Genomic DNA, 27,694 nt, shown 5'->3' with positions numbered 1-27,694 from the left:
CCATAGGATCATTCACAGCCCCAGGGTTACCTGCAGGACTAGTCTCCTTCACTGGGGTCTGAGAAGTGTTTTACTTCCTCAGTTACTGAGTGTTGCTTAGCTCAACTGCATTTCATACTTACTGTAAATGCCATTTTTCTGGAGACACCCCTGCTTTTGTTCTTTGACGTATTTGGTGGCATTTGTTGCTCTTCTTCTTGAAGGAGTCCCCTGTAAGCTTTTCTCTTGCTTTTTGCTGTGAGAGGTTCTGACATGCATTTTGAGTTTTCTAATCTCTTTGTCAAGGCTAACAACTCCTGTAGGGCTTTGTCTCCTTAGTACCTCAGTAACTATTGAGCTCTGTTTCTGCTGGTTCTTGTTGGCTTTCGGGTTTGTCCTTAACAGGTCCCTTTGGCTGATGTAAGCTTCCAATTAGAATGGCATTGAGTTCATAAAACATCTTGCTATCACCTATTTCAGTAGATCCTTCAGTGCATCAGTGATGTTATCTGTGTATTTTCTCTTATCTCCTTTTGTGTTGTTTTTTGGGTTTTTTTTTTTATTGCTTTACTTTTTGCTTTAAACAGATATTGTTCTGCTCTTAGTGGGGAGCAGAAGTTTGCAGTATGTTGTTTCCTTGCTTGCACACAGTTCTGTTACTACAGTTACTGTGCCATCTTTGATACTTTTGGACAGAACAAGCATTGCATGACAGCTAGACTGAAATTGCTGCTGAAATGCCCATTAGCTTTTTGCAGTAGTTTTTCTTAGTGGGCTGGGAATGTATTTTAGGTTCAAACCATGAGGGGATTTTTTGGGACAAATTTCTGTTACTTCTGTTATCAGTCACTATATATGCTCTGGCATCCTTAAGTGTTTGTTTTAATTTTCTGTCAGTATGTAGAGAAACAGTCTGGTTCCAGGTGACTCCCTTTGAGGAAATCCAAGGTATTATATTGTATATGTGTGTATGGAAGCAGTGCTCTGTTATGCAGAAGTTTCTGTGACAAAGATGGTTCTACCAGTTTCTTAGCATTTTAACTTTGCAAACTGACATCTTGCTTCTCTGTTCTTAACAATTTTTCTTTAAAGAGATTGTTCATTGAAAGGTACTTGGGAAACATTGCCCAACAGTAATGACAGGTAATCGTAGACAGGGTCTTTGTGCTCTTCATGGTTAGCTGTCTTGTGTGTAATGTTGCGTAACTGTCAGGTTTATGTATTTTGTTTGAAACTTATCTTGGTGCAATTAGGCTGGAATTGCTTCCTGGAGTAAAATGACTTTTTTTTCTTTGAGTTCTCTCTGATTATCAGCCACCTTGCCACCTTAAATATATTATGACTGTGTATTTGATTTTGAGAGGATTATGTAAGCCTCTGCAACTGGTGTTTATTAGTTACATGTGCAAATTATGCCACTGCAATCATTGTTTTCTGTACAGAACTGCTAGTTTTGCAATTTCGCTGCAAAGTCCAGCCAGTTTTGCCTGCAAAAAAGTTCTAGAGGTTTATATGAATATATTAGCAAGCACATGAAGAAGAAATTAGCAGTTGAGTCCCTTCTGCCCTCTAATCTCAGCTTTATTTGGGCTGCTGCTATTCGGAGATTTGTGGCACTTTATACTCAGTTTCGGATGTTTGATGAAATGGGAGAAGGTGGGGGAACCATGAAGGAGAGAGTGTTGAGGTCACTCTTTAGGAAAAACAAACTAGGGCAATTTATTTATAGGAAATTAGTCTTTGTTGGTTCTGCTGTTCCAGAACAACTTTGTTAATGCAACAAGTCTTGCAAAAATCTATTAAGAAAGCAAACTAAAATTCTTTGTTTTTATGTCACCTATTGTTTCCCTGAATTAGTATATCCTTGTCTCTGTGTGTGACAGACCACTTCTGGTGTATTCTCAATTTGTATGCTAATGCTCTCTTAAGGGATCTGGGTCAGCCTGGACAGAGAGATGGTTACCTCTCTGGGGGGCAAATAAGCATGTTTTAGGAGATGGCAAATGGAGGAAAAAGGAATGAGGGAGTCAGCAAAGGAATGGGAGTTTTTAGTGTGTGTTTAGCATGCATTCTAAGACACACAAAGATTGTGAGAAGGAGCAGAGGGCAGATAGGCAAGACTTAGAGATTATAGAAAATGACAGTCAATATATATCAAAGGTCAAAATTTGTTACAACTCAGAAAACCACAGGGCAGGTCCTTACCAGGCCTGCAAGCAAAGGACTGTCTGCAAGGATAAACGGGGCAGGAGTTGGTTTATAAACTTATTCTGCCCTAAGTGTTATGAATTTTCTCTATTTAACAAGTTAAACAATCTAGGTTATATTAAAGGCGGCAAATGTTATGTATGTTTAAATGCCTTTTTTTTTTTAGCTTTTTTTTCATGGGACTCAGTATAGGAAAAAAGGTCTGAGAAGATCCACCTCAGAGCTCTGATTGACTTTGGATTTGATCCCATTCTTTAACTTAGGTTTTAGCCATTGCTCAGTCCCCTACCACCAGAAGCAGTGAAGTGTTTTCACTGGATCTTTCTGTATTTAACTTGTCCTGGATCAGATACCATCAGCAATGATTAAAATTTCAAAATTTCATTGGCATAAGAGAGGGAGCATCCTTATGACAGGTCAAAAAAAGACATGTGGCAGATGCAGAAGACTGCCGTCAACGGGGAGGGCATGGATGTTAAGAGAGATACTGGACTTCTTGATAGGAACACCGTAGAAACACAGTGTTTGATTGTAGGTATCATGAACCATTGTATCGCTATTGCATTGTTCTGTCTTCCCTGTGGGTTCTCCTGCTTGGAACCAGCTCTGCGTGGTAGAAGTTTATTTTGTTTTAGCTGCTGCTGCTGGGATCTGAGACACAAAGATAACTGGTTTGAGGCAATGGCACTGGATCAGCTGCTTCCCTGCCACCCCAGAAAATGGCTTTATTCCATTAAGCACTTTGCCCACATGGTGGTCTGAATGGATTTTTCCTTCTGTAGATTTTATTATTTCTTTTTAGCAGCGCTCATTCTTAAAGAGCTGAAAACCCCAGAGGTCAGTCAGTATTTATATGGCTTTGTATCTGGTGATACCTTCCAGTTGTTCTTGCTTCAGGGATCAGCATTTCTCTGTATTGCTGCTGAATTTTTCTAGTCATCACTGACACTGGAATGTGCTTCCTTCAGTTCTGAGCCTTCTGGTATGAGCTCTTGGACTAGCTCTTCTGCTTCAAAGAGAGTTGCCCTCTTACTCTTTGAGCACACATAAAGTAACGTGTTTGGCAGCTGGGTACTTCTTAAAATGTCAGAGTTGCCTGGTTTTAAGATATGACTTGAATGAGTGTGTGCTGCATCATCGCAAAGCCAACTTTGCCACCAGACGTTAGGAATAATAATAAGTTTTGTATAGCTGCATATATCTTTGGTACCAGACTTCAGAAACACAAAGTTATAAAATATATTAAGGTATATTTAGACCACCCCCACCCACCCCCAATTCCTTAGCTGCTTCATCTTCTCAGTTGCCACGTTGTTCTCTTTTCTTAAGCTGGAATCTCTTTCTATTAATCTGAGAACGAATTTTAAAATGTCTGGTGCTTCCTCCCCTACTCTGTTGCCCCTTTCCTTAGGAATAAGAACATAATGGTCCTGTGAGGGCAGGGAATATACTGTGAAGTAGATGCTGGACTGAAATGCAGAAGACCCTAAACTGAAGCTGGCCAGCTATTTACATTTCCCCTGCAGTTAAAGACCTCTGGTTTTGGAACATATGGGCTGTTTGCAGACCAAACAAATGACAAGACTTAGATTGGCTTATTTTGTAAATTTTTTACTGAATGCTTAGAGGGCTCTGATTGTACACCTGTTGAAATAAATGGGTCATTTGGGAAATGGTTAGCTCTTCATTTATTGTAATGTATATTCTGTACATGCAGAGTTATAAGGCAGTTACGCCCTTCTGTGTGTGTGGGAGGATGCCAAGGAAGAATGCTGCATTGAAGTACTCATCTGCAGTGTCAGACTGAATAGTCTCAATTATATTTGGACTAAGAGGATATGAGTAGTTTATTTTGAAGTTTAACTTACTGCACTTCAAAGAACCATATATTGGAGCAAGTTGATACTTTTATATGGCTTCAATAGGAAGACTGAATATATCCATTAGTGGAAGCAAATAAGAATCAGTGATAGGAAATGGGAGTACTGGGAAATATGATTAGATATATCTGTTGAGGTGTCTAAAAATTACTGCCTGGTCTACAGAGAGCTGGTTAAGTACATTGCACTACTACCTTCTTCCAGCTGTTACTTTCGATGAAAAGCAGCTAAAATTAAATGTTTCTTAAATAAACAGTCCTGTAGTTAATCTGATTAATGCTGATTTCTTCATGATTAGAAGTAGGAATGAAGGTCTTAAGACAGCCAGTTAATGTGAATTCTACTTTGCTAAAATGTGTGACCTAGAATGAAAAACTTCTAAAATTTCCAGGGGATTATTTTGATTTTACTGTTTTGAGTACTAGGAATACTTTGTTCCATAACTTGGGCTTCTTGGGTGCCACTGTTACGACAAAGATTTCTTTTCTTTTTTTTTTTTTTAAAAGGTAGCAAAAATAAACTTTTTCCAGGAGAGAGATCTAGATGTTTCTTCTCCCCCTCTGCCCCAATTATCCTATATAATACTCATTAGCAAAACAAGCCTACGTACTCTCTTTAAAATGTAAAAATGATCATTTACTAAATATAGAAACATATCTCTTCACCTAAAAGGGGGCCAGCTTTCTTTAATGTATTAATATAAGGAGTAAACCTGCTGTTAAAGAAAAAGCTGTTAAAAAATTGCTTTTGGTGGGAATTTGTGCCATTGAAGATACTGTGTTAGTTTTGAATAGCTATTGAATAGTCTTGCATTTGAAACGAAGGTCTTGACTAAACTGACCTTGCAAATAAAGATCATAAATTTCTGAAAGGAGTCTTTCCACTTGTGAACTAGATGTAAAGAATAGACGAGTACTGGAAAAAGGGAGATCTTGGTTGGATTGTTCTTTCATTCCTCTAACACGCAGTTACCATGGTGCTCTAGCAGGATAGTGTAGCAGGCTACAAGGAAAATGGTGCTGGTGTTGTGGTGGCATTGTTAAGGTTTTTCATGAGTTTCCAATACAAACAATTAACATTTCCTTTTGTGATAGCTCTCTAGGATTTTCTTTGAATACCTAGGAGAGCTCCTTCCATTTTAGAAGGCCAGAAATTTAAGAAGGCTTTATACGCCATTGTGTTTTGTCCATAGCTACTGCAGAAACTACATAGCTTGCTTTCAAGGCCAGCACTTTGCTGACATACCAGACTGGTATTTTGTCAGTTCAAGCCAGTAATACAAATCTTTGGTGCTAGCCAAAGCTGTCAACATAGTAACAGCTTACTGCATCAACAAGCTTGGAGAACTTCTTCTAGGTCATTAGTATGGGAAGTTTCACATACTGAATTGATGTTTATCGCTGCAGATTATTTGAAAAGCTAGGCTTGTTTGAAGGAAGGCTAGCTGTTTGCTTAAACAGGTCTGCTTTATGTGCACAGCTTTGATCACTGGAATGGGTGGTAGTAGTCACTTCAGAAATGGAGCAATATTAAACAGGAAAGTTTTGGTTTTTCAGCAAGTAAAGTGTCATTGGGGGGGGGACAGGGGACGACAAGGGGGGGGGGGGGGGGATTTGTTTGGGGTTTGTGGGTTTTTTTTAAGAGTCAAACAGGACCCAGGAAGCAGATCAGTGTGGCAGACATCTCAGTATGCCATAGTGGGAAAGACCTGCTTTGCAATGACTTTTATCACCACAGAGTTTGATGAAGAGGTAGCACAGGAAGTGGTACTGTTGAATTGAGAAATGGTGCATATACAATGTTTCGGCTAGTATGACCCGGTATACTGGGGACACGTATATATTCCAGTCATTTAAATGCTTAGTAATGCTACATAGAAAGTAATCAATATGTCCATGTTTATGCCAGATTTTCCCCAGAGCCAGCAAAATGGTTCATCAGTAGTAGTGCAAAAGGTTCTCACTTTTATTATGTGGTAATTACTTCCTTCACCTCAAAACAATGTTATCCCTTAGGGTGATGAGTAAGAGACACTCTGCCTTGTTGGAAGCAAAAACTGAAGAGGGAGTGCTCAAAGGCAGTAGTTGTGTAACCATTAGCTAAATTCCACCTGCGTTTGAAGAATGTTATGAGGCTCTAACTGACTGTGACTCAGGAGTTGGGTTTGGTCACATTTCCAGTTAAAATCAGTAAAACGGGTTTCTGGTAACCACTTGTTAAAGGCTGACTGGCATGGTCCTCCTTAATTTGTAAAGCTTAGATTTGTAAATCTGTAAAGAACAGGATTGTGCCATAAGGCTTTAGTAGGAGCAAATTCTGCCTGTGTATTTAGAAATTTTATATTTTCAACATTGAACAATATGACTAGCACTGTTTCAGGCTTCATTAAACGGTAGAAAAAAATTGTATCTTGTACTGTCTGGAAGCATTTAATTGTTGAAAGCAGGAGCATGTACTACATAATGAACTGCAGCTATGATACTAAAATAAATAAATATTTCATAGTTACCAATTCTGATTTAGATTACAGTCAGATCTAATTGTGCTCATTTTGCTGCAGATCAATATTTCAAAGGGAAATTGTTGTTCCTTTTCTCTTGTTTAAAATTTGCTTTATGTATCTTTTAAATTTTTTTAATAAGTATGCCCAAACAGATGATGTGTTCTAGTTAGCCATATATAGCTACACTAAAGATATTGAAAGTTCCCTTGTTAAATGTCTTAAATATTTAATTTCTTGTCTGTATAACCAATTTTTAAGTTTCTGTTACATGAAGAGTTTCTCCTATTTTCTCTTATTATTTTTATTTTTGAAATATTAGATGAGTAAAGCAAAGAGATTCCTTTTCCAGCTGAAGATACAGAACAATGCAGAATGTGCAGCAGTTCATTCTGTTTTCAGAAATCGGGCTAGAGAATAGAAAAAGCAAATACTGTCAGAAACATTGAAGAAAACATTATTTAAGCCTTTTATGTTCTGGTCAATGCAGATGAATCTTTTACATAATGTGCCCCTTTAATTGTCTTGCTGGAAATTGACTTCTTGGCAGCTGTACAGTGCAGAATAAGATGGGTAAAATTCTCTTCCTGTTTCAAAATATTGCAAGTGTGAGCATGTCAGAGTTGTGCTAAGACAAATTCAGTCTTTTTATTTTTCTTTTCAGTTTTATCCATTTGATGTTAGTTAAACCAACTGTTAAATTAATGAGAGCACATTTGAAAAAAACCCTAACTTTGAAGCATTGCTTGTTAGTACCTTTTTGAGTGGAATTTTCTTTCTCCTCTGGATCCTGACCCTGCTGAGGAGATAGAAGGGTGTGGAGTGATAGGTCCATGGTGAGAAACTGCATTTCACTCTTCTGTTCCTTCATGAAGGCCTTGCTGGGTCTTCAGATCACATGGCATTCTCCAAGAACCTTAATCCCATGAGTTACCTGGGTACTGGAAATGCATGTATACTTGTAGCCATAGGATAAATTGATGTCTCTTTGGTTCTGTTTTAGCAAAGCATATAAATATGCTGAATTTCATCCTGGTTAAGCAAAGCATTGAAATCTATGTGTAGATACTAATGAATTCACTGGTTCTGTGGTTACAGGTGTTCTGAAGTGTTTTACTGAAATGGCACTGCAGTTCCTAATGCAAATCCCCTGTGCTTCCAGTTCCCAGTATGAGTTGACAGCTGGTTACAAGTCAATTACCATTTGCTGTGATTTGTCTCTTGCACCCTCGAAGATTCAGAAGTACTGGAATGTTTGCAAAAGTAGCAAGCCAGAACAGTGCACATCTCCTTATGTGGCATGACAAAACAACTGAATGGCTTGTTATTTCATCTTAAAGCTTTGCAGATTTGTAGCTATGATGACTTTAATGATGAATAAGAACTACCCACGCAGGGAAAGAGATCTAATGGTGGCCGAAGGCAAGCAAAATTGAATATATGCTCCATGTAAGGCAACGTGTGGGAGACGTTTGTTACATACTGAGTATCTGAGCAAAGACATGTGCCATGTTTCCTTAGGTTCTCAACAGGAGATGTGTAGAAGCAGCAGTGATGACAGGCCTGGCACTCAACTGCAGCATAAACAAGAAGTCCTTGTTTGACAGAAAACACTATTTCTATGCAGATCTGCCTGTAAGTATGCGCTATAGCTGGTGTCTTTACGACTCTAGGAAAGGACAAGTTGGAGTACGGATGGCAATAAGGGATAAGAGAGGAGATGCTTTTTCTGTTTTCAGTGTTCTGCTAACCCCAACAGGATGCAGTGCTGTACTGTGATGAATAGACAGCTGTAACCTGGTGCTCACTGATTGAATATGATTGCTGACTCCTTGCTTAGCTGCATGATTCCAGTAGCTTAATGTAATTGAATTGGGAGCTGGAGCTGCTTTGCCCCTTAAGTTCTCTGTTCCTGGTGTTGAGTACTAATTGTTAGGGTAAAAGCAGTCTGATAATAGTGCTTCATTTAAAGTGAACGCATAACAAACACAGATTCTAGTGGTATAAACATGATAGTGTCTTTTTCCTGTGTGCTTAGGGACCTAAAAACATTTAATTTCCCATTAGAACTTTCTCAGTCAGTAATTGCAATAAGTTAAAAAAAAAATTATAAACTGAGTCTTTGCAGTATGGTTTGTTGGTAGCTTTCATGTTGGGTAGAAGGTGTCACTGGAAGTCAAATGCATTTTGCTGCACTTGATATGGGTGTAGAAATACTGAAATAATTGAAGAACCTGATTTCCATCATTGCAACTGGATACAGCAGTGTTTGAGCCTTTAATTCATTTTTAATGAAATTAAACCTTTCTAATTTAAAACATTTTTTTTCTGTCAGCTTATTTGTACTGAATGTTTAGTTTAACACTAACCTGTCAAAGAGAAGACACTAGTTTTACTTCTCTGATTTTGAGGTGAGGATCTGATAACTGTTAAAAGAAAAAAATCTGTTTTATCTGTGGAAGGTGAGGCATGTTAGCTTACCCTCTCTTTAGGTGAGGTGTCCTGGACATCTGGAGAAGCAGAGTCAGAGATTTCACAGGTCCCTTATTAATTGTGTAGAGATGCTGTATTATGAATCAGACTACTTTCTCTCCCACTCTTTTGTTCAGGTATTGGAAATATTTTGAAGTTACACAAAACATATTCAAATAAAATTGCTTCCCACCTTAGAAAGAGAATGGAATTATAATTGTCCACTGGAGGCCTGGATCCTCAGGAGAGAGAGATTTCTATTCTGTTTTCTTCTAGGCTGGGAACTTTCTGTGAAGTTGATGTAATTAGTGATTTTGTTTCTGGGGATAAATTTGATAGTATTTCTGAGCCATTAAGAGGCCCTTTTGTTGGAGGCTCTGTAGTAAACTACTGGGAATGTGAAACACAAAACTTAGCAGTTTGAATTGCCAATACTTTTTTTCCCTCTACTTGTAAAACTATCTTAAAGCCCATTTCCAGACCTGGAGAGAACAAAGTGAAATAACAGAAAATAAACATGACTTTCAGTGTTCCATGACACATCATAAAGAAACACCAAAAATATTACAGATTTGTTTGCAAGCTACCTCTGCTGCTTCTGCTGTTAAACTGAAAACAATCTCTCATATTCTTGTGATGTCTGCTGCATAGAAGCTGTATGGAAGAATGTTGTCATAGGAAAGAAACCACAGACGAGTGTTTAGAGGAGAAGACAGGTGGAAGAAGGTACATACAGCACCAGGTGGGCTGCTGTTGTCTGCAGGCATGAGTTACAGGATCCTCTGGTCAGATGAGCATGGAAATTGGTCAAGGAAATGCTGACACATTTTATTAGCTTGAAACATGTAACTCTGGCTTTCTGCCGACTGACCTCTGCAGTTTAAGCGTTGACAGTAAACTGCATCTCATAGTGAAACAGTCTGGTCAGGAACCCTGTAATAAGATGCAGAGTTTAGGCTAATGAGCTGTACAGAACAGATAGAATAAATCCAGCTCTTATGGTTGTTTGACAATGGGATTATTGTTACTCTTGAAAATGGGACTTTGGATAGGAAATGGGATTCTTGTTATTTATTGTCACTTACTATTTCAGGCTTTTAAAATAATCATTTTAATGGGAAGTTTTAGGAGATGGGAATAGCTGTGTGATTAGCATAGGCTGCATAGAGTCAGTTATTTTATTTTTCTTATAGTGATTATGGCTAGAAGGTCATGCACTTCACTGCATATATAAATGGAGCTGTTCCCAGGGCCAGACCATTGTTTTCCATTCCAGTGCACTGTCACCATCTCTACATTTTAGAGTAAGCTTGCCCTCCCTGCAAAATATGCAAATGCTCCTCCCAATTCATTACAATCTGGCAGGGTTGTTTTTTTGTTCTTTTTTTTTTTAATTCTCACTACTGGGCACATGCACAGGGCAGGAAAGAGGAAGAGATGGGCAACCTACTTCAACAGAGTGACTGATTCCCTTCTGCGTTTTTACATCATTGCAGTTATGCCAATACCTTGTCACTGACAGCCTGTTTTCTGGCTAGCAGTTTCACCTTTGAGTGGAGTCCCAGGCATGAGGTGGCATTTATCAGCTGTGTGCCTTATGTGAGGTTGTTGTGCCTATCTTTTAAATTGCTACGTTAATGAAATTGAGCTTCCTCATTTTCTTGATTTCCACCTCCTCCCCCATTCCCTCTCCCTCTCCTCCCCTCTAATGAGTAAAGTTCTGAACAGGCAGAGAGGGATATTCAGCTTAATGGAAGGATGAGTGATAGCCCCAGCTTGAGGATGGAGGTACGATAACTGGCTTCAGACAAGATTTGACATGATCATGGAACCACAGGTATGGAAGAACCTCTCCTGGTCCCATTTCCTGCCTCAGGGTGGTGTTACTGAAATGTATGTCATCCTTGGCAAGTGGTTGTGCAGCTGCGTCTTGATTATTTCTGCATATAGGATCTTATACTTGCCTGTATTGAGGAGTGCTCCTATTTTTCCCAGACCACCAGCTTCTCACAGTTCCATGGAATTCTAGACCCATCTTCTAACTTGCTTCCTTTCCAGCTAAGCAAAAGAGTTTCTGAATTTACATGTGCATGTGTTCTGTTCTCTAATAGGTCATTATGGAAGTTGTTGCATTTTCAGTTTTGTTCTTAGTCTATAATATTTGCACTTACCCGTGCCCCTGCTTTCTGTAAAGTTAATGTTTTATTTGACTGTAAAGCTAATTTTGTTGACAGGCTGGCTATCAAATCACTCAACAAAGAGTTCCCATTGCGGTGAATGGAAGTCTGTCATACAGTCTCTGTACAGGCAAAAAAATGAGCCAGATGGTGACCAAAACTGTGAGGATTAAACAAATTCAGTTGGAGCAAGACAGTGGAAAGAGTCTTCATGATGACACAAGGAGTCAGACTCTCGTTGACTTGAATAGGGCTGGTAGGCTTGGATTGTTTTCCCATTTTTCTCCTCCTTTCTGTGTGAGATGAGTCTTTAATGGGAAATGGATGACAGGGAACAGGTGAAAAATAAAAGTAGTTTGATGTCTCTTTCCTTGAAAACAAATATTCATCAAAGTTACCATTACGCTTGAAGCAGGGGAATACTTGAATTTTTCAATGGCCAGTGGACCTTTCCCATGGCTGTTTGTTGATGGCAATTGGCAGTAGCAAGTTAGAAATCTGTTGGCTTCAGTTTGCTCAGAACTGTATGTCAGTTGCATACAGCCTCTCAGCTATTTAAGCTCTTGCCACTGAGTGTGTTGTTAAAAAAAAAAAAGTCACAGACCTAGTGAATCAAGTTTGTGTATAGAAGGAGCAGCTGTTGGAATTTGTCAGTGCATTAGTCAGACATTGCTTTTAATTATTAGCTTCAAAAAAAAACCACCCAACCAACAGATTTTTGTCTTTAAACTTTGAAATTCTAGAAGGAATGAACCAAATTAGCACCCAACAGGGGCAGCAACCTGGCTGGCCTAGCCCAACTGGGGCAAGTGCTCCGGTGTCCATTGGAGTTAAGGGCTGTGGTTGCTCATATTCTTTGAAAGCGTGATCTTGAAGCTAAAAACTAGACTACATGTGTTTACAGCTCTGTCCCAAAATTTGTTTTAAGATAAATAAATTTGAACTTAGAATTGGCTTGGCTTTAAATGGGAGTTCTCCTAGAGAAAGGCAGAAGAGGAGTGTGTCCTTCTGATCTGCATGTCATCAAAGGGTGGGGAATTGTCTGCGGTTTGTCTGTTCCTTTAAAAAAATAAGAGGAAAAATTTTTATAGCAGTCTGCAGCTAGGCCCATAGTGACAGTTACTAAATAATACATAGATTGAGGTTTTTGGGGGGTTTTTTGTTTTGTTTTTTTGGGTTTGGTTTTTTTTTTCCAAAAAAAGCCCAAGTGCTTTCATGTGTTTAGCCCGTTGCACTCTAATATGCCAAGATCAAAAGCTATTGTTGAAAATCTCCTGTCTTTCTCCCTGATAGGAGTGGGCCTCATGGAGGTTGTCATGGAGCCTGATATGTGCTGTGGGGAAGAAGCAGCTGCAGCAGTCAGAGAGCTTCAGCTCATTCTTCAAACACTTGGGAGCAGCCAGGCAGTCATGGCAGGTACTGAAGGGGGAAGGGCGTGCTCCCTTGTCACCGGTAATTCCCTGCATTTGCAGGAGTTTTGCAGCTTCTGGTTATTTTGCTCTGTGGTTGCTTATAATGCATAGCTTTTTCTAGCTGTTGTTTTTACAATCCTCAGAGCCTGTCCTAATGCCTGCCATGCTTCAGATGTCCTTGTGGGCCTGCCTCCATCTGCAGAGCTTTGCAGTGCTAGATTTTATATTGCCTCACAGTAACATTGCAGGATAAACCGAGGCAGGAAGGAATGTCCCTGGGGTTCTTGTGGTGTTTCTCTCAGCCCTCATCTTGCTTGCCACAGCACTGTAGCACAGAATATCTGTGTTTAGGATTAGCTGTAGAATACATGTCACGTAAGGGGCAAAGCAGTGGGAGCATGGATCATCTTGTAAGTTGTATGTCAGGTCTCAGCTAGTCATAAAATGGGTGTAGGCAGTAAACTTGTGCAGGTATCATGGGAGATACGGAGTAAACAACATCGCATAGCAGACGTGGGTGCTGGGGTTAATTTAAGAACCAGCAAGACTGAAGATTTTACCCTGCTTGATCATTTCACACGCTCGCTTTGCCTTTCCCTCACTTCCAGCATTATGTTCACTAGGTCTCAGTTTCTCTTCTGACTAGGAAGATCACTGCTGGTCTGGGGTGGCGGGCGAGAAAACTGTGCTGTGCAGCAGGCTTGCGGATACTGGTCTGAGGTGTCTGAGACCAAGGTCCCTAGGCATCCCCTGGCCTTTGTCTCCATGCATCTCTGATCTTTGAGATCCTCCTCCACCTTCAGGATCTCTCTAGCCAAGATCACTACTATTTTTTTTAGCCCCCTTCCTCTTTTGGGAATCCCTGCTTTTGGCATCAGCTTTACTTTCTGGAACCCTAAGGCCCCAATTTTTTCAACAGGTAATGTGCAGAAGCACAGTGTGTGATCAGCCTCCTAATTGGTGATTCTGTCTCATGTCTCTGTATTAATTGGAGGATTAAAGTCATGTCATTTTTGTGCAGTCCTAACGTTACCAAAATTTACAACTAGTCCATGGTTACAGCTAGCAAATAGCAGGTTTCTGCTTGAGAGATTGATAGAACAGTTTGGGGCATTCATCCTCTCTGCACATACGCCCAATTATCAACTGCCTGTTAGCGTTCACATCACAATGTAAGCTATATTTTTGCCTGTGATAGTTCGCCTTACTGTTCTGGCAACAAATTCAGTCCATAGCATTAAGTGGGTGCATCTTCTAGAGAACTGAGCCAGAGTGATCCATGTATCACCAAATAAACAGGATCCAAAAAATGTTGGCTAGTGATGCAAATCTGATTTAATGTAGGGGGAAATAATAACTGCTAGACATTGTCTATGTCTTGTGAGTCTTTTCTCACACTAGTGTTATGCATGTCAAATGGGGCACAATTGTTAAGCAGCCAGTTTGTATGCTTCTTCAAAGGCCTTTGTGGACATACGTATTGTGGACGTGGTTTATCACTACTGAATTTGGCCCTAAGATTGCCATTGAAATTGCACTGTGATTTTTATTTTTTTTTTATCACAATGGGATTTCTGAGTTTAGAGAAGAGTTGCAGTGTTGGGTATGTTTTTCCTCCCTTATATTAAGAAAATTTAAAAGTATTCAGAAAGTTGGTTTTTTTCAAGGTGATGGTTTTAGTAGCTTTCTGCTCTGGTTTTCCCTCATCATAATTACTTGCTTTCAATTAAGGGCGCATTACATTCTCATATTTTACCTTCATTCTACTTGTGTGTTCAGTGAAGACAAGTGCCCAGTTATCAGGTGATACTTTACTAGCAAACAGATGAAAAGATTGTTTCATTGCAATGTGAAAGGAAAAGAAGCTGATCTTGGAAGTGGGCTTAAAGGAAAAAAGCTTTTTAAAGAACATTTGGGGCCTGGCTCTCCTTTCACTTACGCCTGATTAACTTCATTGTCTTGTCACATTGACACCTACATCCAAGTAGAAGCAGGTCATGTCTCGAAATGAAGCAAGGGCAGGACAAGACTATTCTTCTTTTGGAACAAGTACTCATTTCACCCCAAAGAGGGAGCACATGCAAAACACTTCCCTTGAAAGAGATGTTGGGTCATTCCATCACCTTTGTCCTTCATTTGCATGTCTGGCAAGACTCTATGAGGACAGAGGAAATTGGTGTGCTATCATGCAGCCTGCTTTTACAAAGCATACCAAGGCGCCTCTGGGCAATTTACATTTATTGACTGGAATGGATTCTGAATCTCTAGCTGTCTTCACAGGTTTAACTGAGCTATTTTTCGCTCTTTCGTAATGCTACTGTATCTAAACAGTAAGCATTTGTTTATCTGTATTTGAAATTGGAATGAGAAAAAAAAAAAAAGAGGAAGGCTACAGATGTTCACTGTGCAATATGGGAAAAATAATGTTTCTTTTTAATACAGCTTCTTCTGTTAGTTGATCAACTGTGTCAAGCCTTTTCTACTCAGAAGGGATGCCTTTAGAGGGACAAAACTTAGGAAGATACAAGTTGCTTGTGGTTGAGTCATTAAAAGCGCAGTGTTTTTATAGATAACTTGGTATTCAGTTTGAGATTCTGGCAGTTTTGGAAACTGGGGGCCGGGGGCGTGGGGACGTAGAGATTGCAGTTTCTTGAAAGTGAAGAAGAAAATTACCAAAAAATCCACTACTTCTCACATTTTGTCCTTGAGCTGTAAATTTCTGAGAACACCTTAGTAAATCTGTTCAACATAACTCTGAGTTCTTGTGTTCCATGCTGAAGGAGTATATATCCATCAAATTGTAATTCCAAAACTTATTTCTGTGCTGTTTTTAGAGGAATGGAAGCTCACAATCCACCACTTTGCTTGTCTAATTCTGCCCTTTATTTAAGAGCTGTGAATCAGAATCTTTCTTCACTATGTAGCTTAGAGGATCTGCGTGGCACTGCACCGTCCAATTTTCTCTGAGAGGAATTACGAGCAATATTTAAAAAAAAAAAAAGTAGTCATATACTTAGAAAATTTTGAATTATTTTAGGCACTGGCTTGAGATGGAATCACAGACAGCTATAATGAGGTTGTTGTTACTCCTTTCTGAACATATAGAAGCCTGCTAGTAATGGTCTGCACATAACATGCAGTTTATTAATGCATGCCAAGGTTTTTACTCTAGTTTACAGGGCACACTATTCTGTTGATAAAATTGCCTTTTACAGAGGGTCAGCTGAGAGTGGATGCCAATGTTTCCGTGCATCACCCTGGAGAGCCTTATGGAGTGAGGACCGAAGTGAAGAATATCAATAGTATACGATTCCTGGCAAAAGCAGTAGGTAAATGATGGTTGCTTCATTATAAGAGCATTGTAGATATTTTATGTGATCTGACATGAATATGTCAGTCTCCTGAGTGCACTAATTGGCCTTAAATGCCCTGACTAGTTTCACCTGGGTGTCCTTTCTGTGCATCTTGCCTGTGAGTCCAGGAGTCCAATTTAAGCTCAGGCTGGGGTCTTCAGACTTTGCCTGAGCTACATCACAGGTGTGCCAGTTTTCAGTCCTGTCTCCTGATGGACTTTAGACTGGTTCTGTACTCTTGTTCCCCGTCCTGTCTCTGGACTTACCTCTTGCTGCTTCTGCCTGAACTCCCTGGGTGAACCCTGGATGCAGCTCATCCCCTCACCTTGACTGTCAGTGGACCCTGTTAGTGGCCGATGCCTCTGCCCACGCTGTCCAAACTAGTGGAACTGCACCAGACAGTGAGGGTCCTGCCTGTGCTCTGGTCACCCTTGGCTCCTGGCTTATCCCTCCTTATGGAGCAGCACTGCTTTTGCTGCTCCCTGACAACATAAATCTCAGTATGAGGTACTCTGGGTATAGCAGCCATGTTAGTCTGTTTTCTTGTTTTCTTGCAGAGGTTACGCTGCCTGCAAGAAGAGTAAAGCAGCTGATTCAATGCCTACCATGCTTAGTACCGAAATAGGTTAGCAGTAGCTTTGTGTTCTCCAATGTAGATGATTGCTTTCCACTGAGTACGGTAGGTAGGTGGTGTGTATGAAGTTCAGATGCAGCTTGGGTATGAGCAAGAAAGGATGATTATTACATCTTCAAAAAAAGACTCAATTGGGTGATTGGAAGATCACTAGGAATGTATGGCTTGGCTGCAGTGCCTAGGAGGAAATGTTTTCTATTTTTAAAGGGAGTGAAAGAAGATGAGGAAAACGTGCAAAGAAGAAAACAGTGCTGGAGAGAGAGACAGTGACTGATAGTTCTGCCTGTAACTACTGCTGTTGATTTCATTAAAGTTAAAACCAAAAAACCCTATTCCATTATTGCATATTAGTGAAAAATAAAAGTGGAGTGTACACAAGCTAATAGTGCAGTATAAAAAGCTTACTGCCTTTTTCGTTTGTTTCTGTCAGACTATGAAATACAGAGGCAAATTGAGGAACTTGAAAATGGAGGAACAATTCTGAATGAAACAAGAGCTTTTGATTCCAAGCTTGGGTGAGTTTTTATTTTGGAGGAGCATCAGGAATAGCAGCTTTAGAGTGCCATAGATACCTAGGGACATGATACGAGAGGTAACATAGTATAGCTTAATTTCTGTCTTCTAAAGCTGGTGTTCACAAGCGTAGTCTCCTCACAGGTAGTGATTTATTCTTAAAGTTGAGGCTTTTTTGCAACACATTGTGTGCTACATCAGGCAGTGTCTGTGTGAAAATGACTGCCCTCTTACATACACACATTCTTTGAAGTGGCTTTAAGAAGCTCTTCTAATCTTCATGAGGCAAAGTTTTTGGTTTGTGTTTTTGCCATAAAGCTAATTCTGTGATGTACAGCTTGGCACATGTTAGTAGTTTTCCTCTTATGTTAGGACCACACCTTACTTGTTTTGTTTTTATTTTAGGTGCACTGTACCAATGAGAGACAAAGAAGGAAAACAGGATTATCGGTATTTGTATATTTTTTTAATAACATTTCAAGAACTGAGAATTTATTTCATTTCTGAAGTATAGTCAGTGTAATGAGCATGTAAAGTTAGTCAGCATAGTATGTATTTTGAGTGTACCTTCCACTGGAAGGGGAGGAGTGCTATCAAAATCAGTGCTAGTCTGAGCAGTTCACATCTAGAACTGTCTCATCTCTGCTAAAACCCATAAATCTTTCCGAAAAACTAAGCTGGAGTATGTTAGCTCAAGGTGAGTAAGGTGAAGTTTACTTTGTGGCCAGTACAAGCGTGTTCTAAGAATGCCTGTCATAAAACATAAGAATATTCTGAGGTAAGCATTGCTCCTGCTCTAAGTAAATAGAAGGAAACGATTTTCAGATACTAGGCTCTGCCTCTCCATGCTTAAATTCTGTGATCGTAGATCACTATCACTGTTTGAAAATCCTAACTCCTATGAAAAGATGTCAGCATTCATAGGCAGGCTTCTACCTGAAGATCTTTGTAGACCTGATGAAGATGTTACCTTGATAAGTACTTTTGCCTTCCACCAGTGTGAGATGACAGCCATCAAACCGTAAACAGCCACCGCGTAAGGATTTAGCCGGAGGGCGAGTGGACAAGACATGCGTCCTGTTGGGAAGCAACACTGCTGGGAACAAGTACTTAGTGCCCTAGCACGGAAGGCATCGCACTGGTGCCTGGATGGCGTGGGGAAGAGTGATGCACTTGAGTGATGGCTGATTGCTCTGTGCACCCTCTGCCTCCTCCCGTGCTTCCAGCCACCTTAGTGCTGATCCTCCCAGGAGTTCCCTAATTTTGCATCCCAGAAACAGTCTTCCTGTTACTCCTGGAGTTCAGTTCCCAGATGGAGAACTTTCAGAGCCTCTTAGCAGAATCTGTGGTCATTAAATCTGTGTATATTCTACCACTGATCTTACTAGAGCAGACCAAGAACTTTGGAAACATCCCACAAACTTTAAATTTAAATCTGCTTTTTAAATTACTGTTTGTAGAAATGCAGCAGAAAAGGTCCTGATCATTTTGTGAATTCCTTATTGTGGTAGGGGCTGGCATGAGGCTTAACAAGACTAATTTGAACAAATACAAAATAAAATTGTTTAAAACCTAGGCAAAACTGGTGAGTCTTAAGATATTTCACATAAAGACAGAAAGATTATTACTACTACTAGGATTATGATCAGTATTAAACTGGGTTTTTCAGATTTTTTTGTAACTTACTGCACATTATACTTTAAACTTAAAATCTATGTTTAGGCAGATTTGAAACAGAAATTATTATAGTAAATGTAGAGGGTGCCCAATGTTCTTTATTCTGATATTTTTGAACCCCTCATTTGATCATGTAAGAGTGAGGTTTCTGCTTCAATCACAGTTATTTGAGTGGTTTGAATTGGCCTTCTCTTTAAGGGAGCCTTTTGTTCTGTGCACCCTGCTGAGCACAGTAACTTTGCTTTTAGCACAGCATGACATTTCATCAAGATTTTTGAAGGTAGTCTGGAAAAGGTTACAACCTGCCCGGATCAGTTCTGGCAGCTTGCTATCAGTCTGGGTTTTTCCCTGCCAGTCCACTCCCATTTTTCTCTAGATCCACAATTCATGCTTGATGCCAGAAGGAGTGCATCGTTTCCGTATCTATTCTTACTGGTTTTATGAGTTTTTAAATTATTTTTCTGGGTGCAGAATTGTTTTAGTTACCCCTTTTCTATCATCAACTCTTTGACAATCAGTGGCAAATAAAGAAAACAGAGGCTTTGCAGCAGTTCAGGGGCTGGTCTCTTACTACTTAACAGTGATATACCATGTAATAAATTTTTAGTATTTTTTTTAATTGAAGTAGTAATACAGTTTCCAGGTAAGTTTAAACTTGTGATACAAAAATGTATTCCTTGTTGTTTAGCTTCTGACTGAAAATTATTATAAAGCAGTTTTTCTTGATTGTTACTAGCTTCATGCCAGAGCCAAACCTTCCTCCATTGATTGTGTACGATGCGAAATCTTTGCCGGCTAATATGAACCATCAGCAAGTGGTAAATATTGATTGGATTCATGAGAGGCTTCCTGACCTCCCCAGTGTGAAGAGAGAGAAGCTTGTTGAACAGTATGGGATTCTTCCTGAACACAGCTTCACCTTATTGGTAGGTCTATTGATCAAGTGCTAAAAGAAGCCTAGAAACTTCAAAGTTGCACAGTTTTTGAAAAGATTTACAAATGTCATATTAACCAGCTGTCAGTTCTCATGGATGTTTTTTATTTGGAAATATGTCCAGTGCATACTTTTTACCTTGGAGCCATGTACGTAGAACAGTGGGGAAAAGAAACCATACACAGTGTGCCTAAAAGTGTTTCTCATGCAAGGTGCAGTCAAATAACTGTTAGTTAATATTGATCTTGTCTGTCTACACATGGATGCACCCGTGACTGACTGCAACAAATGTACAACTTCCTGCTGACAAACCCTTGTCTGCAAGTGCCTGCTCTTCATCTCTTTGGGTCAGGGACAAGGCTGGACATGTTGTCAGTATTTAATGAATTAATAGATGTGTTTTCCTGACCACAGAAGCAAACACCATAGTTTAAATCTTACAGCTTCATGTGCCTGTTGATCTAGCTTCCACGTTATTTTGAAAAAAAAAACCAAAACAAACCAGACTTATTCTTTGGTAAATAAACCAAATGGCTGTACAACATCAGCTTTGACCTCACAATGCAGTTTACCAGAGATAGGTTCGGAAGAGGGGATGAGAAAGAAAAGGACATGGGAAATATGGGTATTAATAAGAAAGCGACAGCAAAATCACATGACTTCCAAAATTATTTTAAAGGACTTTGAGCTTCTTAAATACAAGCTGTATCATCTCTGCCAACGGTAACTTTATGTGGGGGTTAGTATATGCACCCAACATCAGACATTTCACATAGCTAGTTAATCTAGGACAGTGTCCTGTTTGGTTACCTCTGTGATTAGTGGAGACAGAAGGAAAAAGACTTCTTTAGAGTAAGATTCAGAGCAACCATAAGTACCTTAAATTGTCCTCTGGAGGTGTTCCTTTCCTTTTGACTATAAATGGAGGGAGAACAGTGCACATAACTACCTAATATTCCTCCTTTGTGTGTCTCTAACTTAATACACTTGTACAGAAGCTGATTCTACAGGAAAAAAATTGGTACTTTCTTCTGAAGAAAGCTGTTAAGAAAACTGCTTTTGTGGCGGTGTGCCATTTTAGTGAGTTGCAGATCTTTTACTGTTTGGTGGGCAGATGAGTCATAAGTCTCATCAAAGTCATGAGGCTGCGGTGATAACACCAAGAGGTGTCAATAGTTCTTACCTTTCTCTTTCATTGTATAACAGCTGCAAAGTGTGATTTTGCAGCCAGTATTCCTGTCCGTGCATGCGTTTTTTCACATCAGCCTATTTTTTTTATATTAAAATAAACACTGCTCAGAAGGGTAGATAGGTCCTAAACACTTTTTTATGACTTTTTTTCTTCTCCCCCTCTGTGATGGGTTGACCCCAGTCAGCTGCTAAGTACCGCAACTGCTTGCTCATTTCCCCTGCCAGTGGGACAGGGAAGAGAACAGGAAGAACAAAAGTGAGAAGACTTGTGGTTTGAGATAAAGACACTTACATAAGTGAAGGAAAGAGGAAAGGAAACACCCGAAAGTGATGCAAATGTCATTGCTCACTACTTCCACAAGTAGACTGATGCATAGCCAGTCTCTGACCAATGACAGTGACTGCCTCCCCCAAAATGCCCTTTTCTGTTTTCCTTGTTGAGCAGGATGTTATATGGCATGGAATATACCCTTGGTCAGTTTGAGTTAGCTATCCAGGTGTGTCCCCGTGGCCACCTTCATGCCTATCCTTGGCCTACTCGCTGTGGGGGGCAGAGTGGGCTAAAGAAAAGGTACTGCTCAGCAGTAGCCAACTGGTGTGTTGTCAGCATTGCTCTAGTCATAAATCCAAAGCACAGCACCCTCTTAAGAAAATAAACTCCATCCCAGCCAGACCCAGTACGCCTATTCCTTTTACTTGCCATCATCCCACTTGCATTTTTCAGTTTTGTTAGTATTAATGGCTGTGTGTTTTCTGTTCTCTCTTATCAACTAGCCCTATATATTTACCTCATCAATTGCCCTTCCCAGCTGTTCTCTGAAATCCACTATTGCCTTTGCTTTTCCCCTTTTAATTTTTTTTCTTTTTGCAATGTAAAAAACAATTGATGAGCTCCAAGCTGAAATTTGCAATCCAGCTTGTAATAAGATAATGCATCCATTTGAATGCATGAAGTGAACACGTTCTTCATTGCAGGTCTTCTTTTATTGTGCATTACGATGTCAGCATGTATACTCTCTATAAAAGTTGCTTGCCTGTTCACTGGGAGACTAGTTAACCTTAATTCATCTGAAAACAGTGTGTCTGTTGCTGTGTTAAGCTTACATCAGAAGTTGCAGAAGATTGCTGATAGGGCCAGATGCACGCACAAATCTAATGAGCATTCTTTCAGGTTAGAGCGCCCAGGAGTGCTCATTAAATAAATGGCAGTGGTAAAGGGATGACTCTAAAATGCAAAATCTGTGTTCTGTGCCAACTTGTTAAGAGAAAACATTATGCGCCAAAGTTATAATAAAACAATACCATACTTCAGTATGCAAGTTAGTTTCTGAGCTTGCTTCATGAGCTTTATTCTCATACACAATAGCTGCCTGTATGTACTGCAGTGCTGAGAATCTGAGACTCCTGCTTTGCCTAATTACAAGATGTACTGAAATGGAAGACCATTGCCTATTATATCTGAAATTTCTTAAATGTAAGCGTCTGTGTTTTTGACAGTTTGGTATAAATTGTGAAAATAAATGAAGTTTCTGATTTCTTCATGCAGAACCATTCTTATTCGTAAAGATGCAATTCTTTGAGCCACATAGACTCCATGTATTTGGGTGCTCAGTTTCTGCGTGCAGTTTCTGCTTTGGTGTGTAAACGGGTAGGCTGGAAAATACTTCAGTCAAGAAGGACCTCTGACAGTTTTGCCAGTTACGGTATTGTAATATTTGTGCCTTGCTTCCTACTGAGTCACAAAAATAAGATGTATTGGCATAGACATTAATGTGACATTTTGTTTTCAAAAAGCACGCTGAAGTCCAGAGAGGTCCAACTGAAAACTAGATCAGTTGTCACAGTACAGCATCAGAAAAAAGCAGTCTGATCATTTTCTTTCTCATCTGAATTCTAAGCCTTCCTGTGCATTTACTGTTCCTCTGTTTACTCAGATAAAAGTGGCTGTTCCACTTGGGCATTGGCTTATTGCTTTGGTGGGACAATTACATTGGTTAATCCTCCCAACAGTCAAAAGTGAGATGCTGTAGAAGTCCGTTTTGACCATTTTGTTTATGACATGCCATCCTCATACACGTTGGTATGCAGGAGAATTTATGCTTATTTTTAGAACTGAAATAATTTTGTAAGAAGCTCTAGGAAAAAGTTTGAACTTTCTTTGACTGCTCTGCTTGTCTGCTTTAATAGGCCAGCTTTTCTGTTTGGGTTTTTTTTCCCAAACAATCTTCCACGTTTTTGCAGCAGTTGTTACCTCACAGCTGGTTATTGTGGGCACTGTGGTGGTGAAAATGGGAATAAGAAAGCAGAAAATGACACTTTATTTGTCAACATTGATGTAGGTTTCTTCAGTTCTTTGAGAAACATCAGTGGTCTTTAAAAGCATAATTTTGCATTACAGACCCAATGTCCCTAAAGATTGTACCCATGCTATTCTGTAAGATAATGCATAGTTTTAAACTTGTTTAAAAAGCATCTGAAATCACTCCACCACTATTTTTTTTTAATTATTTTTTTTTTTTTTGCATTTCAGTACTATTAAATGATCATTTTAAACCATGTTTAAGAAGGAAGTTTGCATCTGGTTAAAATACTGGTATGCGAGGTACCATGCCAGTGAGACCAATGAGTAAGTTACAGCATATTTGGTGTGTAATGGGAGCACTCAGCGGGCCTGGATCACAAACACGGTGCTGTAATTCCATATTTCTGCCTTTCGTTCTATGAAGGTTAAAATACGTTACTCAAAATTAAGGGAGAACAGTCAACATTCCTGTAAACCAGCTTGCTGGAGCGTGCAGTGGTTTTCAGCTCAGATCAGTCACAAGGGACAAGATGTAGTTGGAGTGAATTTGGCATGAAGAAAGTTGACCAAAATTTAGAAGAAATTAAAGTCAAGTTCAAGTAGTGCAGTATCTAGAAATTGAAGCTAATCAAGTTATGCCTACATTTTTCTAATATGGCAAGAAAATAAAGAAAATGTTTCATTTCTGTCAGTCATTTTGATGTTTTGACATTCTGCCTTACTCATTTCAGTCTAGCATTGCGGGGTATTCCTATTCTGGCTACAGAAAATGTCAGTCATTTAAAAAAAAAAACACCTAAAACGAAATGCAGAGGAGTTTTGGGTAATATGTCTGGTTGTGCACACGTAGTGAGTATGTGGTTTGGTGCATGGTAGCATATGTAAGTCTGTCTGAGTATTCCTGGGCTTTTCTGCTCTTCCTGCCTGGAATCCCTGAGTAAAATGTGAAGGCTGGAGATGTTTGCCCTTGATTTTTCAAAGGTCTGGCAGCAGGGTCAGAGCTGTAGCTCTAGCCAGGCTGTTGGTATCCAGAAATCTGAATGTGCCCACTGCTAGAGATATGTTCTGTAGCCTCCACATGATGGAAGCGTTGGACATGCTGCATCCGAGTTGTGTAGCCTGCATTTAGACGTGTGGCATCCGCAGACATTGTTTTTGTGTACATGATGTTATAACTAGACCCACTGTGCCTGGAGTGTTTGTAAAACCTTCTGCAGCATGTGTAAAGAACCAGCATTTATACGTGCTCACTTTTTCTTACCTAAATTGGACAGGTGTGTTTGTGGAAGGGAACCTGCTGTCTAAATAATCAGTGTTTGTTTGTGCTATTGAATCCTGAGGTGAATTAGGAAGAGTACAGTATTTAGTAATGCATCATTTTAGTAATTCCACTTAACACACACGCGATTTTTAATCAAGTTTACTGTACTTTGGTAATCATGTCGTTCCTTTACTGCTTTTTTTTAAGCCACATTTTTTCCTCTAGTCTATTTAGCCTTAGATTTTACATAATTTAATTACGAAGTAGCAGCTAGTCAAATTTGTAAAAACACTGGAAAAGGGAATTAATGTCTGTGTATATTAGTTAGAAAACGAGGGGGAGTTACAAGGTTTACCTTGGTTCACAAAAGGCCTCAGTGGCTTTCCGAGGCTGAGAACAACCTGGTTTGTTTGCTCACTGGTCTCACGGTAAAGGGGATGGGTCTGATTTTTGTCACACCAGTTTTACAGCACATCAGCCATTAATCCAAGTACATTTTCTTCTGTTTCACGGAAGAGAGAGCAGTTGTCTGCAGTCTTCTCAAAAGCCATACATCATTACCAATGAAAAATGTGGTATCTAGAGCTGTTGGAAGTTTGTGTTGTGAAAATTTTGAGGAGGAAGGTCTAAAATTCTGTATCGCTATGGTGATAAATTGCCTTTAAAAAGAAGGGCAAATGGGACTCTTTTGATGGGATGGGACGTGTTTGAGTGGAAAAGTCAGGCTTCAGTTTCGTGCGTACCTGCAGTCTTTCTGCTTGGAACTGTTAGTGATCCGGCTGCAGTCAGTATGTGCTTGGGAAATGTTTTTGCTGTGATGACAGTACACTTAGAATAGCTCCTTGGCTGTTTCTAAACTCTTAACTCTCAACTTTTGAGAGCTGGCTTCTCCTCCTGTGCATTTATGCCACACACCGCAGAAGTCCAGTGGCACGCTGGATTTGGCTTCCTCCCTGAAAAGGTAGGAGCCGCCACTGAGAATCTCACCAGCCTTCAGCAGACCTAACGAGTTCTGTGCTGCACTTAAAAGATCCATCAGTGCCTTGATGACAAACAGCACAGCGTTCAACAGACTCTGCAGTATCTGTTCTTCTAAAAACAATCTCAGATTTCACTTAGGCTATAAATTGAAACCCCTACTGTCGTATCTTCTGAGCATTTAGGGCACTGTGGAAAAGCTTACGTAGCTTCTCTGAAAAAACCGAGAAGAATAAACCCCTGCTTCTTAGGGTATGACCTTTCCATGTCATTGAAGGGTGAATGCAAGCTAAACTTACTCCTTCAATCCGGAACAAATATAAGTGATTGCAAGATCAAGAGTGAAATATCTGTCGACAGTTTCAGGAAAAATCTCCTCTTGGTGAAAGGTAGCATGACAGCCTGCAAGATGGCAGCATTATATTTTCTAGCATTATACTTCAAACACATGAGAAGATGAGAAAGCTTCTCCCCAAATGCTTGTTTTAGGGAGGAGTTAAGAGAAAAAAGATCGCTGGTTTATTGGAAGTTCCGTTGCAACAGACAGGCTGGCAGATAGGCTGTATGTATCTGTTCTAGACCTAATGTAGCTTGTTTGCTGTTATGTTAATAAAATCACTCCAAAGTCCTGTGACTTTGCAGTAAATTCACAAACCAGGTTTACTTTAGGATTGAGTATTTATACTCTGAATATAATTGTATAATTAATTGTGTTTGTGCTCTGGTATCCTTTTGATGCGTTTAACTTTTCTTACACAGAATGAAGAGGGATTAACAGAATTCTATGAAAATGTGGTAAAGCAGACCCAAATGAAGCCGAAGAAGGTGATCGGCTGGATTCTAAATGACCTGCTGAGTTACTTGAAACAACATTCCCTTACAGTAAAGGAAAGGTCAGGCTTCTTGATTACTACGGTGGTGAAACAGAAGTGATCCTTTTCTCATATACCGTGCATAGTATCGTGTCACTTGGTTGCTCGCTTCTACTTTAGTTATTATCTGTGAAGCAGATTAACGTTACGCCAGGCAGTGCTATGGAGGCCTCGACACTGTCATTCTGAATGAAGTTAACCAAACGTCTTGCAGAGAAGAGGACCGTGTAGTTAAGAGTAGTAATCAGGGTCTTCCTGACTTTTGGTTAAGTCTACCTTACCTGGCAGTGGTAAGACACATTCAGGCTATCAATACTGAAGCTGAATATAGCGTATCGTGAGGAAAAAATACTAGCTTGTCATGCTAAATTGTGTGATCTTTAGGCAAGCAACAGTAGCCTAGATATATTACTTCACTTCGTAGCCTAGATATATTACTTCACTTCATTCACTGAGGTAACCTCTGCCCCCCTTTTCCCCTAGCCCAGTTAGTTCTTTTCTCCTGGCTGACCTTTTGAACCTTCTAGAAAAAAAAGATATTTCTTCTACAGCAGCAAAGCAGGTAAGTACCTTTTTGATTTTACTATAACTTGAATCTATGGCTGCTTATTCCGTTTGCATAACAATTTTATAATCGGTGTGTACCGGTACATCGGTTGCTTTAAAGGGAAATTATTTAGAGTGCTGACAAAGGGTAGGTTTTGTATCTGTACTATAATAGATGAAAATGCCTCGTGTGTATACATTCTCTAATCTATAAATGTAGATATATTTGCATATTCAGTGTTAGAGCGGGGCACAAGCCAAATAGTAGATTTAAGCAGTTTGAACTGAAGACAATGAAATAAATCCTGCTTCTGAACAGACTGGACACTAGATCTCAATTTCACAGTTCAAGTCAGACTCGAGTGAAAGGGTCAGTAGGAGCTAATCCATGACTTGCAGTTAAGCTGAGAGCATCAGTTACTAGGTACTAAGGGACAGTAAGGTCTATGTTCCCAGGCATTAGCATGTGGAAAGGGATATAATTCACCTGAGTGTATTCGTAGAAAGAGTTCTGCTTTGGTGTACCCCTGAGTCAAAAGTGGAGAGGTCTGGCCTTTCTTTTATCCTTGCTTCTTTGAGCAAGTGCTGTTATGGACCTTTCAAACAAGTAGTACTGATGGTAAAGCTAGTTTCTTCCTCTTCTGAGATACCACCTTGTTTAGGACAGTCTGAAAAATCAGCTCCTGATTTGTATCTGAAGTCGTGAAGTGCTTATTATGGGTACAGTGACTGCTGTGTCTATAGACAAAATTTGGAGGGTTTTTTGTGATAGAGAATAATCTGACATTCATTTTAAATTGTCACC

General features: G+C 39.7%; 1 protein-coding gene across 2 annotated transcripts in view; it reads left to right on the top strand.

Moving 5' to 3' along the window:
- GATB (glutamyl-tRNA amidotransferase subunit B) overlaps positions 1 to 27,694 on the top strand; it is a 43,082-nt gene that overhangs the window by 7,407 nt on the left and 7,981 nt on the right. For both annotated transcript variants that reach the window (XM_055795486.1, XM_055795485.1), the window contains exons 3-11: positions 8,089 to 8,202; positions 11,274 to 11,472; positions 12,510 to 12,632; positions 15,844 to 15,957; positions 17,046 to 17,130; positions 17,534 to 17,578; positions 19,542 to 19,731; positions 26,231 to 26,364; positions 26,827 to 26,905. In XM_055795486.1, coding sequence (XP_055651461.1) covers positions 8,089 to 8,202; positions 11,274 to 11,472; positions 12,510 to 12,632; positions 15,844 to 15,957; positions 17,046 to 17,130; positions 17,534 to 17,578; positions 19,542 to 19,731; positions 26,231 to 26,364; positions 26,827 to 26,905 — 1,083 coding nt within the window. The remainder of the gene's footprint in view (positions 1 to 8,088; positions 8,203 to 11,273; positions 11,473 to 12,509; positions 12,633 to 15,843; positions 15,958 to 17,045; positions 17,131 to 17,533; positions 17,579 to 19,541; positions 19,732 to 26,230; positions 26,365 to 26,826; positions 26,906 to 27,694) is intronic.

Source organism: Falco peregrinus, chromosome 2 (assembly GCF_023634155.1).
Source record: "Falco peregrinus isolate bFalPer1 chromosome 2, bFalPer1.pri, whole genome shotgun sequence".
NCBI lineage: Eukaryota > Metazoa > Chordata > Aves > Falconiformes > Falconidae > Falco > Falco peregrinus.
The sequence above is the reverse complement of the archived record's forward strand: the minus strand, read 5'-3'. Positions and strand labels throughout refer to the sequence as shown.